At 33.9% G+C, this 17189-nt stretch overlaps 1 protein-coding gene across 1 annotated transcript in view; it reads left to right on the top strand.

Moving 5' to 3' along the window:
* LOC118193437 (uncharacterized) overlaps window positions 1-17189 on the top strand; it is a 421049-nt gene that overhangs the window by 378970 nt on the left and 24890 nt on the right. Inside the window, exons 11-12 of the mRNA XM_085812477.1 lie at window positions 10942-11016; window positions 16383-16526. Of these exons, the coding sequence (XP_085668603.1) occupies window positions 10942-11016; window positions 16383-16526 (219 nt within the window). The remainder of the gene's footprint in view (window positions 1-10941; window positions 11017-16382; window positions 16527-17189) is intronic.

Raw genomic sequence — 17189 nt, 5'->3', positions numbered from 1 at the left:
GACTCCTTAAAATATTTATTTCAGCGATAAAATAGCATACTATTATTCTTTAAAAAATATTTTCTTAACTTTAAAATTTTAAATTTTCTTTAAAATTCCTTTTACAATGTTTTGGTACCGAAGCCCCAAAATTCAGATAAGTGAAAAATTCAGAATGATATTTCTCAGCAATGACTTAATGCTATTTTACAGACAATATTACATGAATGTGCTTTGCAATAAAACTCGTTAGAGACACAGTATATGTGAGCTAATGAACTAACACATTGCTCCCCCCCAAAAAAGTGTATAGTTAATAGCTAGCCATTTACTGTAATTATTTGAATAATTACAAAACATAAAAATTTACTAGAATTGTAAATTAAGTTAAATTTGATGGCTAAAACGGTTAAGTAAGACAGAAAAGACATAACTAGAAAATCGATATGAATAAGTAAACAGAAATGCGCTAATATTATATCAATATTTTTCAGTCTAATTCAGAATTTAACAAATACTGCAGATTATTCATAATTAAAACACAGCAAATTCGTATAATGCCGGATCACTATAACATGTTTCCTACCTAACATCAGCAGAGACATATCTATTTTGCAAAGGTCTATTATTACTGGAAAAGAGCCCAACCTACCTGAGAGATGATAACCACCTAAATGTAAAAATAATATACATATTACGGAACACAACTTCATTATTTACTCGCTATATCAAGAAATTATAGATACATTTAAATGTCATTATGTCACACAATCTTGCAATGGCTGTAGTAGAAAACCGATCGTTAATCCGTTACGCATGATGACACGGAAACTTTTTCCAGTTTCCGTTCCGCATTAGTATTATACCTTTGAACTAAGAAATGCACCTGTGAACATTAAATGTTTCTGAAAATAATGTATGACTTATATCAGCTCGTCCTGGAAATCTAATGAAACATGTAGAAAAGAGAAGTAATGTTCTTCAACTGAACTTTCTAAGTCGCTAAGACGAAATGCAGTGAATAATATGATTCACTAAAGGTGTTGAACTACAAAGCAGATTTGATATTTAAGTTTGAATTATGTCAATTATGTCAACTGATGTTTTCACAAATGAAGACCATAAAAATATAAAGATTACCCTAAAAATATATCAGAAAGGGGATAAATTTAGCCAAGGGATTGGAATTCTCTTTCCATTGTTTTCAGATCCTTCAGGGGGGCCTACCAGCGGCCAAGCGGTAAAGTCGCTGAACACTGGTAGTTCGGTCCGTGTTTCGAATCCCTCGAACGGGCTGGTTGCATGGGTGTTTTCGTGGTTTTCCCCATGTGTAACGTTTATACGACCCAGTTTGCCTTAGAAAGTCCTCCACGAAGGCATCCCTCCCCTTAGGCAGAAAGCTCTAGTGTGCTTTGCCATAATTAAATACACCACAGATCCTTCAGGGGAAAATTCAAAAAGAAACTTCACAACTCTCTGAAAACTAGTTTAAAGATTTGTCAATAAAACGCAAACCTATGTAATAGTTACTGCATTTATTTTAATTACGTTCGTTCTCGAGTGATTTGGTAGTAGGAAGAACCTCCTGTGCCCGTGGAAGTCGCCTTCAAAACTGGAACGGAACTGGTTAAACTCATACTATCACTTATAAGATTCTCAAGATCCATGCCAATGACAATGCAACCCTGAGCTCTTGGCCACAATAACATTCGTGGATTTGTTCTGATTTTTCTCTCAGGTAAATGTGAGAAGAGAACAATATTCTTCATTTATTATGATTGTTTTTGACACCTTGAATCGGATTTCTCCCATGTGTTTATTGCTTCTAGTTCACGTACTGGCCAAAGTATTGCTACTTGAGTGAAGTATTTGTTGCCAATCTCATGCGCAAGAGATCTATTCAAATAAATGCTGAGTTATGTCTTCAATAATTCATTTCCTTATTTAAGAAGCAAAGTCTGCACAAGGCGTTAATGAGCTGTGAAATAATATCATAGAAATTTTTTCTCCTTCTGTTGGCTTTACCATTTGTAACAGTTTATTTGAAATATAAGATTTCATGTATTTTATTTTTAATTGTTTTTTCTTCGGGGGGGGAAAGGATTTCTTCTTAAACTAGCGGGCCTGTCGTAATTGCTTACCCTAAATTTGTTTCGGTATTTTAAGCCGAAATTTGCATAACAAGATCAGATTTGTTTCTTTTTAATCTAATTATTTTTAAGTTAATGAAAGAATGTTAAAGATATTGAAAATATTTTAAATATATTTTACCTCTTAAAACTGTAATTATCTACTTTTCTAGATGTTAGCCTGTAATCTGAAGTTTTCTTTAATCTTTCTCTTCTAAAACGCTCAAAAATTCATTCTGTTTCAATGTGTGGTTGTTGCTTCTTCACTATATTCTGCCTTACAAAATGTTCTATAGGAATGCTCCCTTTTATTACGCTGGGGGGGGGGACTGATGAAGGATTCACATTCTAAAGATTTAAACAGACGTAGTGCCACTAATTTTAATTTTCGTTATATCATTGTAGCTTATTCAAAAATTAAATAAGTGAGAAGAAACATACTCATTCCTTTAAAGGGCAGTATTAGTATATGTAATGTACGGGAGATTCACCCCTATTCACGTTATGTATGAAAAACATAACTCTTTCATAACTCTTTATCTTCAGGTGGATTATGAAATTCCAATAATTTTAAAGCGTCCTTTATTTTTTAAAGTCCTTATTTTAGTGCTGCTAGTAAAAAGCTTAATAAACAAATTTTTAAAGCTAATAAAAACAACTGTTTCACGCGATGTTCCTCCTGGAGCACTTTCCTTGTTCCTTGTGTAACGGGGACGCTTGAATGGTAATTAGAATGGCCACAAATTCACAGCAAATGTTATCCCTGGTAATTACTTCTAGCCTATTTTACATTTCGGCAAGTTGTAGATCTAATGGAGCTTGATCACATAATTTTTTTCTTTTGGAAGAAGGCAAATTTTTTTAAAACAAATAGAAGTGGAGTCAGTTTTATCATATGTTATCAAAAGAGAAAATTTTAACGTATCATACGTGATTCCTTCTGCACATACTTATGTCACAAATGCATCGTTTATGTTAAAAAAAATTCGCTTTTACATGTGTATACCTATGGTATGCATGAAAAGCCTAGTCATGCGTTTTGATAGCGAATTTTAATTCATTTGTTGTCTGCTAGGCATACCATTGACTATGCGGATAATAGTGAGACGTCTTTAGGTTTATTTCGAAGTAGAACATTTGAAAAAACAGCGACGATATCCTCACCAAGGATTCGAACTTTGCACCTGCCATAATTGCTGGCCGAACGTATTTCCAATGACACCATTTTAACGCCATCAAAGCTGGAAAATTCTATACAATGTCATTGAATATACTAAATTTATGTGATTGCGATCAACATGTTTCTTCTAAGATATCCGCTTTGGCTTCTGTAAAACTGCGTAGGTTATTTTATTTCTAATAGACGATTCCTAGATATCTACCTGCAGAAATATTCAGGAAAAACGAAACAATATCCAGAGCCCAAAACAACAATCTATGGGTAACTGAAATAAATCTGTTAATTTCAATCGATGTTGCATCAATAGACGCTGCTGAAATGTATACATTTTAATAGATATATTTACATATATTTTAAACATCTTGTCGAAATATATCATTTAAGTGACCTTAATAGAATCAAATTGCTTTTAGCTGATGATGCAACATTAAATATAAATAACGCTTATAAAGTGTAATTAATGCAAAGATCAGAAAACGCATTTCCAAGACAAACAAATGCTTGACTGTAAAGCAAAATTTCATTGCTAGCATTATTATTATTTAGTATGTTCCCATTTAAAATTACAACAACTTGCACATATTGCGTTGTACACTGCTGGCCGTTAAAATTGCAACACCAGAAAGGAATAATCTGACGAACGTCAAAAATCACATGAAAGGAAGAAGAGGTTTGGATGTGCAAATGGTTATAATTTCCGCTCATTTAGACTGCGCAGGAGGGAGACATGACGTTTGAAGCACTGCATAAAAGAAAAGTTGTGTAGTGGATTTCTCATTTAGAAAGCGCTTTGTAAGGTCAGAGTTTCCTCAGAATATCGTGTTATGCCTCAAATAATTAGAAGAAATACTTAACAGCAAGTGTCGGAATTCGACAGAAGCAGGATCGTTGCCTATCCAGAGTGTGTATTATCATTCCGTGATATCGCCTGTCGCACTAGTCGACATCCAACCACTGTCATGCGAATATGGAATCAATGGATTGAGGGTAATACTGAATGACATGCAGGATCTTAACGCCCCTCCGTGACTAACGCCCGAGTGGACAGACATATTGTGAAGTCAGCCTTGCAAAATCGTACAACCAATACCACAGACCATTGGTCAGGAAATAGGCATGTTTGCAGTAAGCCCAGTATCAGCTCCTATGGTACTTCGCCGTTTGCAACAGCATGGACTATCATCACGGCGAACATTACTTCGGCATCCCTTTGACAATGCATCATAGAGTGAGATGGCGACTCTAGTGCGCCGAACGACATAATTGGATACAGGAGTGGCACCATGTCAGTGTCAGTTTCAGACGAGTCCCGATTCTGCGTGCAGTATTTTGATGGCCATATATGTGTCTGGAATCTCCGAGGAAACCGCACGTCGCCTCCTTATACGTCGATATCGGCCTAGGGGGCTTGCACCTGGTGTGATGGTATACGACACGCACATCTCTAGTTCGGATCGACCGTAATTTAAACACAGATCGGTACATTTCTGATATTTTACTTCCAGTGGTTGTGCTCTATATTCGAGGCCTGCCAAACGCCATTTTCCAACAAGAAAATGCAAGACCACATGTTTTACGTCATGTTCTAACCTTCGTCGGCGCATAGGGTATTCGATTGGCGCCCTGGCCTGCACGGTCTCCAGATCTGTCTCCCATTGAAAACATCTGGTCATGAGTTGCTGAGAGGCTGGCCCGCCACCCCTCTCCAGCTAATGTGATTGATGAAGTGGGGCATAAACTTGAAGCAGCATGAAATGAATAGCCCGTTTCTTGTGTCCAAGCCCAGTTCGCTTGTGTGCCTAACCCGCTAAGGGCCGTTTTAGCTGCCAGGGGTGGCAGCTGTTTCTACTAATTTCGTACCTCTGGTAAACCTCCAAACTGCTTACAAATTTAATCACTTTGCCTTTATGCCATACTGTTTACGTACAATATTTTTTTTTATTTCCTTTTTTTCATGGTGTTGCAATTTTAATGTCCATCAGTGTATATAGGTGCGTTTTTGCATTACGCAGCTATTTATATATAAGGAAATACTGGTTGTATAGTAGAGTTCCTGGAAGGGAAGCGAGTTAATTGTCTAGTTGCTGCTCGCATAGCTTTCATTAGGCTAAATTTAAAAGTAGCGTGTTCCTTAGAAAGTAATAAGATTATTTATTTTTGACAAAATGTTTAAGAACTATCTCCTTAAACTATATCCGAATTTTGATCAATAGCACGCTGAGCGATGGAATCCTTGTGTTTTTTCCTTCCCTTCAACCAAACTTTAGAGAGTTTAGTATCTAAGTTCTCATAACACTAATAGTTCACTAAATTCGATTCTTGGCGAAATGTCTGCCTGCCTAATGATTATGTAGTTTTTCCCCCAGTGTGTAATATGAATACAAATAATTTATACCTGGAAGGTCTTCTGAAAAGCATCCTTCCTTAAGGGTGATCGCTCTCACTTCCTTTACCATAAAGACCTTGTAAGACAAATATTCCTTGTTTACTTTGCCTTAGCAAAAAATAAATCATAATTTTATCCTCAAGCAACTTAAATTATATATGTAATTAATCAACACCAAATATTAATGACGATCAGAAATCGTTTTAAACCTTATACACAATATTTAGCTATGTATAAAACTAATCGCTTCTCTTAATTTTAGTTTTTCACTTGACCTCTATGTTATCTCCTAATTTTAACTGTCTTTTTTTTATTCATGTCGGATGTGATTAGTGGCGTAAAATTCAAATATGTAGCTTTATTATTAAAATAACAAGAATAACTGTCACATATCCACGAGAAGACAAATCTTCAGAAAAAAACAGTTTGTGAATCTTTTTATAGTCGTGTCTTAAACTTTACGAAGCTTTTATTCAGTTTAAAAACTTGGAACTTATCCATTGCCTCCAGTTACTCAAGGAAACCAAACGCTGATAAAACTCTCGAGAGCATTATAAGTCTCCGGAATTACATCCCTTGGGTCAAGATAGCTATCTTTTAATTCGTGCTTTAAGATCCAATGAGTACGAGAGCTCCAATAAATGTTCACGAGGGAGCAGTGGAGTCTTTCACCGTTACTTGGTCCTAACTTTCTAGACGGAATGGTTGTGGATGTTGTATAATACTGGAGAATAAAATGCTTTGAGAGAACTTTTCACCTTATTTTTATTTTCTTCGCTTTCGAAATTCCCAATGTAACATCGAGTTCTCCAAATTGATTCAAAGGATGGTTCGGCAAAGCCCAAGAGCGGTATGGAATTTCACACGAAGTGCAGGGCAGGGGAGTAATTATAATGGTTGCTATAGTAACGAAGAGCGGATGGCTGGGATAACCAGGATGAGGGCATTGGATCTTCACCTGTATGAGCAGAAGAAAAGGTGGGTCAAGGTGAAAGAACCGACTCAATCCTAAACGTGGCCTGGTCTGAGATGCTTGTCAAGGTCAAGGGTCTTTCACTTTTGTTCTCAATTTAATTCATTCGCCGAGAGTTCATTTGCATGATTTGTTGTTTACATTATTCAGGTTTTAACCACTTAACTATTTGCGTCACAGATGCGATTAATGGTAATTTATTTTGGAGGAAATATTAACAAATTCTAAGAATTTTAAATAAACATTGACTTTAACACAAATGGAAAATCAATTGAAAATTGTTTATAAGTTATTGTATTTTCTCGTTTTTAAAATAGTTGTTGTACAAAAGCACACTATGTCGTCTATGATTTAAATAATAGATCTGTGAAATATTTTCTCGCTGATGTATTTCAGAATCAGTTTTGCTAGAGTTTCTGTAAGTCACAGAGCAAGATCAAGTTCTTCATATTAGTTCATATATTTTTGCTATTCAGGAATAAATTTACGCATTTTTTGTTTCTAATTGCTATTATTACTACTCCTAGCGAATTATTTTTGTCTATGTAAAAAGCAGTTTTTAACAGAAGCCCCCCCCCCGCCCCATTCTGTTATACGTATTATTCCCAAATCTTCTTTTCTATCTCTGCATTACAATGTCATAGGTGATATAGTAAGAAATTAGAATGAGACATACAGTATTAATATATGTAGTATAGCAATATAGAATTGTTGCTATGATTCTCTTCAAAGTTTTAAAACTAACTTGTGGCTTTTTTAATCTTTTATTAGCCAAGCTTCGTTTCTAGTTGAATGTTATGCACGAAATATATATACATTTTATTATTTAAACAGAAAACTGCTTTGAACTTAAAAGTAGTTTTTGAAAACACTAAAACTGAATATAAGTGTTGAATGGAGACCATATTAAGATTAGCCTCAGCAACGGAGGCTAGAGGAGAACTAATTTTACAAAAAAAAAAAAAAAAAAATTCAGGTCTTTAAAAAAAAAAAAAAAAAAAAAAAAAAAAAACAATTGCCTTCCTGGTATATTCCTGGTAAAAAGGTATATTGTATAGAGTAGTTCGAAAGCATTTTTATTTCCCAAATAATCCCATTGCTGTATATTCTATGTCTATAGATCACTTCAAATCACTGACATTGGATAATAGTTTACGTGAATGTTGGAACATCTAGAACATCACTGGCAGTACACACTGATGTTGCTGCATAAAATTATATGGTCCGATGTTTTATGTAAAATTTTACGAAGCTAAACTCTGACGATTCTGATCCCGCGAACGGGCTGGCTGCATGGGCGTTTTCGTGGTTTTCCCCATGTGTAATGTGTATACGAGCCAGTTTCCCTTAGAAAGTCCTCCACGAAAGGCATCCCTTCCCTTAGGCAGATAGCCCTAGTGTGCTTTGCCATAATTAAATACACCTGACGATTCTGTTGAATCCTCCCTAATATTTTCTTTCAACTGTTCAGTTGTCCGGTATCTTCATTGCGATTTCATAAATCTTATAAGACCATACATTGCCTTTATTTTTGCACCCGTTCTTCGTAGACATGTATGTACTTCCAGCTACAAAAAATGCTTTAAATGAGGCATATATTCATGTTTTAGAAATTTCAAATTTAAATTAATTAATTTTGTAAAAATTACGAACGGAAAAACGAAATTTTTATGTTCGTATCGTTCGTAGATTTATGTTTAGGAAGATTGTAAAAAGTGTAGTCTACGAAGTGTGACTTCCATGCCACAAAATTGACCGAGATATTTAGTTTTAAATTTGGACATTGTTTTAGGGGCCGTACATAAAATAAAGAGCGAATTCTTTGCATTTGTATGTAACTACAAATAAAGCATCAGTTTAGAGAAACTTTCTGGTGTTAACAAATTAAACTGATGTGCTTTAATATAAATTATTTAACTCCTGTTACAGATTCCCCTATAAAAATTCTTGAAGAAGGTAGCTATCGCTTATTTTGCAATAGAAGGGACTATTTACCTATATAAACCACTGGCATTAGTTCTAAACTTTTATAGACATATTTAAGACATAAATATATTTATAATTACTTTGTCTACTTAATAAAATTTAGCATATGTTATAAAGAAAATAATTTATTAATCTTCAAGCGAAAGCAAAAATATTTCCTATTTAGTTAATCGGTGTAATGTCAAACTTTATAATTTCACTGTCTGATTATTTAGCGTTCATGTCATGTAAGCGGATGATTTTTGATAATATATTCTGATTTTTCTTTATTTCCTCGCTCCTTTCCAAGCGGTTCTCTGTGTGAAGGAAATAATATTGTTGCGTGCGTACGGGTTCGTTATGAAATGAATGCACAAGTCCGATGAAAAATGAACAAAAATTTATTATTATCACAACATAAATGCTTAAATTTTCTCAAATTATCATGCAGTATCACAATATCTCACAGTAGTTATCTTTTAACTACTTAAATGTACAATAGAACGTAATTCAAAACAGCTAAAGAACGCTAATCCGCGAATTCGCTATAATCAACAACGGCAGTTTTCTAAACAACAAACTAAGCAACTGCTACAAACTGAGATGTTTTCCTCCTTTTATAAGATTTTAAAATCACGCGCTAGAATTTTCCAGTACTTTCTCGAAATCAAAAAGAGATATTTATTTATTTAACGCACGCGCTCTTGTATTTTTAATTTTTCCGGCTTAGCTTTCTTTTAATATTCGTCACGCGCTGCACTGCGCGAGAAATAAAACCATTTAATTTATAATTGAACTAACATTAGCTTTTTAAATACCAAATTCGTAACAATATTTATTCACACGATATTTTGTGAGATTTATTAATTTATTTCTCCCGCCTTCTTAGCATGCCTTCGTGGTGTAGTGGTCAGCACACTCGGCTCGTATTCAAGAGGTCCATGGTTCGTGTCTCTGCGAGGGCGTTGCTCATTTTTCATCTCTTCTGCTTCAAAATATCTAATGTCTCTACAGTGGCCCTCAAACTAAAAAAGGGGTGGATGATGATTCTCCACCACCTGGATTTGGCGACTGGGTCCCCTAATCCCCATTCGCCCTTTAAAGGGGGAGTATATAAGGTATTTCTCCCGCCTTCTTAGCACACCTTCGTGGTGTAGTGGTCAGCACACTCGGCGCGCATTCGGGAGGCCCGTGGTTCGAGTCCAGGCGAGGGCATTGCTCATTTTTCACGTCTTTTTCTTAAAATAACCTAATGCCTCTACTAAGTACATGATTGGGACTTCAATAGTGGAGAAAATATTATGGTATACACGCTATGCAAATGCTTCTTTCTTATGTCATGCGTTAGTCCGATAAATAACTTAGCTCACAATGAATTAGTTTCGCAGCCTGAAGTAGTGTTTTCCCTATACTCTTGAAACAGGAACAGTTGGAATCGTAGCAAATTCTAAAATGTTATCCAACCACTTAGAGCACAAGGAAAAACTGTCTTATGCCACATAATTAGGCTAGATAAAACATGAAACAGATTGAAATGTTAATCAAAAATGCAATATCATTTGCAGGTCACCACGAAAATCAGAAATTTATCATAACTTCGGTAGTCTGAAAATTATAACAATTCTCGTGTATGAATGTGGTGACATTATCTTAATGCATGCTATACTTGAAGAACAGACTATCAGATGAAATATTACTGTTCATTTTTTAAACTTAACGTGCGATCAGCTTGCAAAGAGGCGGCGGCAGTGTCTGCAAAGTACTCCCATTATCTTGCAGGAGAATGCTGGTCTCCATGTAGCCCAATCTGGGGCTTTTCAACTATCCGTTGCATTCCTCAGAGTTAAGCTCCTGTGGTTGTGATTTGACTCCTAAGACAAAAGTATCACTTCGAGCAATTCGTTTCAGAAGCGTTACATAGATTCTTAAGGCAACAGAATGCTCTATTTGAATCATCAACAATTGATCAACAAGGAAATCATCAACAAGGAAATTGGCACAGGTCTACTACTACTCCATATTGCCAGCAATGAATTGTATACAACACTGATGATACATTGAAGGAAAATAAATGTTTCACAGAGGTATCTTTGTTCTTGTATATGTGTATCAGTTGTAAATAAATAATTGTGGTGTTAAAGATCCTACCATTGTATTGAGTAGAAATCTGCATTTTTTAAGCATTAGATATTTGAATTGAAACAGAGCAATCTCATGTATTAATGAGCCGCCTGTGCTTGTTGGCTGTTTAAAGATATCATTAGATTAAATTTAGTTTTGCTGTAATTTTGTATGTTATGTGGCTTAATATATATAATTTTTATTTTAGAGTCGAACGAGTTACAGCACTAGTGAAGATGGACATTCCCATTCTTCAGATTATGAAGAGCCAGATGAAGAAAAGGTAATTAAAGAACGAATACGTATATTTTACCTATATATAGTTATTAATTTCTTAATCCTCCAGGTGACTTAAATGTGAAGCATCTCGTAAAATAACGCATTATTTAAAATTAATTCATTTTGCCAAACTATACTACATTGCCATGCAGAAATTAAGATCATTTGTACAAACACAGAAACCCCAATGTGTTTGTTATTCGATAGGTAAGTACTTTTAAGCCGGGTAAGGGGGTTTTCCACTAATTTTCCGAGACTTAAATCTAATATTAAATAATCAAAATTAGAAATATTCTAAGGGAAAGTAATCTTACGATATTTTTAGACTCCCTTCTCTGGGATAAAAATTCACAAATGATGAAAAATACTCAAATGTCGGTAGTGTAGTCATTGCAAAAGGTGACTTTGAAAATTGAGCAGTGGGACTCATATCGCCCCACAAAAAGTATTTGTTTATTCTATTGAATTCATTGCATTAATGGACTCTTTATACATTCACTTCAAACTATTCATCTCTGTGCTGTGTTCACTTTACGGAATTACTTAGCAGATATTAAAATATGTTGCTAATGTTACCAAATTAAGTCACATTTATAATTTATGACTGTTATATTACTTTTTAATTTTATATATTTAACTTTAGATTGATTTAAAGCTGATGAGCTTGTGGTTAAAAATCTTCGTGCAGTTAATGAGTTATTTAATCTCGATAATAAATTAGAGTATCAAAAGCATCTTTCTGAATTTTAAAAGTATTGCTTTCGTTTTTACTTTAAAGACGGAATAATTTATTTAAAATATCAATATTTTATATATTAGCTGAAACATCGTGATCGAAGTTTTGCATTAAACCTCAATAAGACTTAAATACACGCATTTTGCGCAAAGTTTATTCTTTAAAATTTTTACGCAGCATTAAAAAATATCCAACTTATAAAAGCGAATGCATCTCTTGCACTCTCAAACTAGAAAATATGAATGAGACGAGCTCAAGTTTAATACACAGAATTGTGAATTGTCTTCGCTGCAGAATGCTATGAGAATTTTTTTTAAAAGTTCCGAAAAATGTCTTAGGCACTGAAAGAAAAAAAAAAGAAAAGAAAAAACATCTGAAAGGTTTCAGATTTTAAATTACGTCCATAGCGGTATCTTTTTAACATTTTGTATTTTATTAATACAAAAATTAATCATTTATTAAATATCACGTTCTTCGCACTTAAACCATAAAACTTTAACTAATTTTACCAGTCCGGCGGTCATACGAAATGACCGCTGTTTTAGATATTATAAATTGTAATTAAAAGGATTTGTGCAAAGGTGTCTGCTAATTCAAATTGAATTAATCTGAATTAGTTTATTTACTGCACAAAATGAATTTTTGTTTAAAATTCAAAGTGTAAAAATACTTGATCCCACTCCGGCAAGAATACGAAATAACAAATATCCTCGTGAACAGATTCCGTGGAATAAGGATATAATTACAGTTGTAAATCATTTCAAAAACAGATGATCGCCAATGCAAACAAATGTTCTCGTTCCCCCTGACACGCTCAATTTGTATTCAGCTGAAAATTCAGTTTAAAATACAAAAACAGATTTAATAATTTTAAAGGAAAATGCATTTATTGGCAACATTGTATTTCATATCTAGTTTTGGCAGCAATAAAAGAAAATTCTGAACTTGAATTTGAAAATCAAAGGTCCCTCACGAACTGGAGGAAACAGCGTTCGCCAAAGTCTCATCTCCTTTCTTCTTGCATAAAAGCAAGATTGCTACAGATTGAAAACCAAATATATGAGAAACCATTGGCTAGTACAGTTACGCAAGCAACCAATAAACTATCGGCGACAAACACTTAAGCCGCATATATATAAGAATTTCCGATACAGAGACTAGCGCACTGGAAATAACTTTTTTTTTTTTTTTTTTTTTTTTGTGTGTGTGTGTGTGTGTGTGTGTGTGTACAACGTTGCCATTGCTTGCTTTGAAATCCTTGAGTTTGTTAATCAAAAATTCGTTAAAGTTTTACAAAATATGAAATCGATAATAAAACAAATTCAAAATTTCAAATTTGGGCTTCCACATGCCCATATTCGCAGTAGGATTGCGTCATTCAAAATTCGATATACCGTTGTTTTATCACAATGCGAGAAACATACATACATTTATGCAGATTTTTCATTATTTAATTTCTTTAATATAATGCAGGACTCTAACATTTGGTGGCAACAGTTTGAAAAGTAAAACGGACATTTATAGTGAACCAACACATCTAGTTTTACACCTCTCCTTTTTATTGCAATTGGCAGAACCAAACATATATAGAAAGATGGGGGGGGGGGAAATAAATAAATAAAATAACTAATAATTAAATTAAAATTCAATAAATATAAATAAAAATTTAATTAATTATAAAGATATTGGACCTCGTCTTATTTGGGACTGATTTTGGCTTCAAACAAAAACTAAGAAACAACTCAGCCGGTCCCCGGCTGAATTTAGACACTACATATATAGAACAACATATGATTTCAAAGGAGGGGGACTTTTTCCAGCACACCAGTGGAAAAAAGTAAAACGATTAAAGCTTTATTGGTGAAAATAGAGCGAATTCTAGAAACCATATGAGAGTATGGAAAGAAATTTTAATGGAGAATCGTTGCTTCGAAAACAGACAAGAGTCGAATGCTTCTGACCGCGATGCCCTGCCAATATAATTCTAGCTGTCAAGGAAAATGCGACTGGACAAAAAATTTTCCCCGAATCCGTTCAGATAACAACATGCGAACAAATGTAAGGTCTGCATAAGTGATAATTTTTGTCCCCCATATTTGGTTACACAGCTTAAGTCTGCAGGAGCTCTCCAATGAGAGGTCACTAGCACTGGACGTGGATGACCAAGGTAATCAATGCTAATACCAGTGGCGTAGGGGCAAGGGGGACATCCGTCTCCAGGCACAGCATCCAGGAGGCGCCAAATTGATGATACACATTTCAGAATGAAATATTTTCCATCCTTGGAACACAGAAAGGTGAGCAAAATCTTTAGGTGTTCCCGGGCGCATATAAGCATTCTGTACCGCGCTACGCGCATAGGAAAAAGTCCGTACTTGTGATATTGGACATACTTTCAGAGGGCATCATTTTATCTTTGACGTAATGACGTTTAGGCGAGATTCTTAAGGTTTTGTTTTCGTTGAAAGACGCGCATGAGTGGCACGGAAGCGTGAAAATTATCGTTTGTTTTCTTTGAAACGAAAACGTTTAGCTGCAGCGTTCTGCAGATAGCTTACTGTTTCATGGAATAATGAAATTATAAAATCGTTCAAATATGCTGTTAATATCAGAAGAATATTAAGCGCTCAGATTATATAAATAGTTGAGTTCGTGAATTTAGTACCAAAAATCAAAACACGACGATCTCGACCCAACTCTAAAGGCATTGTGTGCTAGTAAGTATATTATTAATACTATTGTAATTTTTTGCATTCTGTCCGCAATTTGTTTCGCATTCTTCACATTGCAGAAAATATTTCCTTTGCAAATATTATGTTATTTCCGTGTTAATGTCCATGTCATTCTAATACTCTGATGCCTTAAATGAAGGAAAAAGGTGCATTCAGTACTGTCGCTAAATTTAATACACGTGTATAAGAAAAGAAACTTCCTTCTCTGACAAACACTATTTTTATGCAAAGATATAAAAGACGTTACACATTAAAAAATGGGCAGTATTCATAAAGTAATATTATTCAATTTAAAATACTCATCTCTATTTCTCTGTTCCAAATCTATATTAGTCAAACTTCAAAAATAAATTACTATTATTCAAAATTAAATTACTATTATACTGTAAAATTTTCAAACTGATTACAAATATAGTGATTTTATTGTGTACTATGTTAGCTTTCAACATCTTTTTTGTTATTTCCGAAAACCGACTTGTCTCATGCTTTCACAGATTGCATCAGCAGAGAATGGATATATAATGAACATGAAATAATGAATTAATAATCACAGCACCTTTAATATGAACGATTTTAAATTAAGAACACATTTATTAAAAATTCGTGCACACATTTACGAAGTGAGCCCACGAAGAAATGATTCTTTTTCTCTCTAAGAAAAAAATCACTACCTTTTTTTATATTAAATTCACCAACACTACAGTTTTATAAAAAGTGTAATCTCGTAGCAACAAAAATAAAACGCACATAATAAACTTTTCGGTACTGTTATCAAAATGTAAATAAATGGTATGGAGATGTATCCTCGAACCCAAGCAAAGTCCTAAGCGTAGAGGAAATGATGTCATCGGAAGCCATATCCAATCAGAAGGAGGGACTCTTTTTCTATGTGTTGGTGCGGTACAGAATGCTTATATGCTCCACGGACGCTGAAAACCTTAGCTACGCCTCTGGCTAATACTTTCGGTAACAAAATATTTTTTTGCTTTCATAAATTTATTACACTACCTGAAGAAAATAAGCCTTTGACATCTGGATGGGGGCTCGGGCTTTTCTTTCCTTAAAGGTCTTAACATCCGTCAAAATGTTTGTTCCCTAGAGAAAGGCAGGCATGAATTTGGAAATTATAATCGATTTTAGATATATATTTATGTTTTAAATAAAATTTTTCTGCTGAAACTCTGTGCTTCACTTACATAAAAGAAGTACTGGAGCCCAAGGCTCCAGTACTTCTTTTATTATTAGGCTTTATCTCAGAAACTGAGAAGAATCTGCTTAAAAGTATCCCCTTACCGGCTTAAAAGTACTTAGCCGGCCATTATTTTCGCTATCGCAGGTGTCGCATGCTTCCAATTACAGAACTATTTTATTACGAAAATGTTCATGTTTCGGCAATGCCAAATTTAAAAAAAAAAAATCCAATTTTTGACAAACAACAAAATCTATTAACTCAGGCTCCCGATTCCTTTACTTATTTTTGGGAGAGTTTATTTCGTTATGAAAAAGTAAAATTAGAAGTTTGACCCCGTACGATAAAAAATTAACCGCATGATTAGTTTAAAATTTACAATTTTTGATGTCATTTTCAACTTGCTTTGAGAGATCGAATAATTAAGTTAGAATAATCCGCGGAGATAAGTTTTAATGAAATGCAACAAACAGTTTGTATAATTTAGTATGCCGTATAAGGAATTTGTGGTGTCCACATCAAATTTTTGTCTCTTATGTGCATATTTTAATCTGTAAAAGTTTCTGGTTTTTAAGTATTCTTAATTTACTCGTAGTTATAAGTTTTATAGAGCAAATTCTCTCTAATTTGTCTGCTATCCTCAGAAATTAGCTTTTTTATTAGATATGAAATGGATATTTCTTTGATTCTTCCCGTTGTTTTATTAATTATAGAAAGTGGAAGCTCGTTTCTGTCGAGATTCTCGCGAGAGGACCTCTTCTTCATCTTGGGCAGGACGGGTGCGAGATCTTCACCGTGATGTTAAGAAAAAAATTTCACGATTTCGTAATTCTAGGGGAGCTACAGCTGATGAAGATGTAAGTTATTGCATTTGATATAATTAGGAAAAAAAGTGAATGCATTCAGTTCTTAAGGTTGTAAAAGATGTTTCCATGTTCATATAAATTTTAACAGCATGACTCTTTTCTGGTATCTCTAATTTATGCTTAACTTTCTATTTCTGCAAAATGGCAATAAGTTGCGCCACTCTGACAATTGTGTCCTTGGGAATCTTTTTTCTATTCATTTTTAATATTAGAATCTGAAAGAAATTAAACTTCTTTAAATACCATCAGTAGTCTTCATTATTATCTTTTAAAAGTCAAAGAGTTAATTTGTATAATCTAACAATCTAGAAACATTTCAAATCTTCACTATATTAATAAGGTGTAATTAATTTTCATGACCTACTCTTCCAGCTGTAAAATTTGAATAATATAATAATCAGTTTACTGCCTAATAAGTGATAATTATTTATCCTAATTAAATAGTGATAAATTTTCCAAACTGATGCAAAAATTTTATTTTGATAATCAGTTTGTCGAATTAAAATTTAAGAAGTGAATCTGCCAAACTATTATCAGAGCTGAATCCCATTACTGGTCCCTTCAAATGGTAATTCAGATTTTTTTTCAATGAAATGGGTAATAGATTCATGAATATAATTTAAAAAATCCCTGAAAGTTTACCACTTGTAAATT

This window comes from Stegodyphus dumicola, chromosome 3 (assembly GCF_044657685.1).
Source record: "Stegodyphus dumicola isolate Sdum_Otavi_A_Nest chromosome 3, ASM4465768v1".
NCBI classification, from domain to species: Eukaryota; Metazoa; Arthropoda; class Arachnida; order Araneae; family Eresidae; genus Stegodyphus; species Stegodyphus dumicola.
Note: the sequence above shows the minus strand (reverse complement) of the source record. Positions and strands in the feature narration are given on the sequence as shown.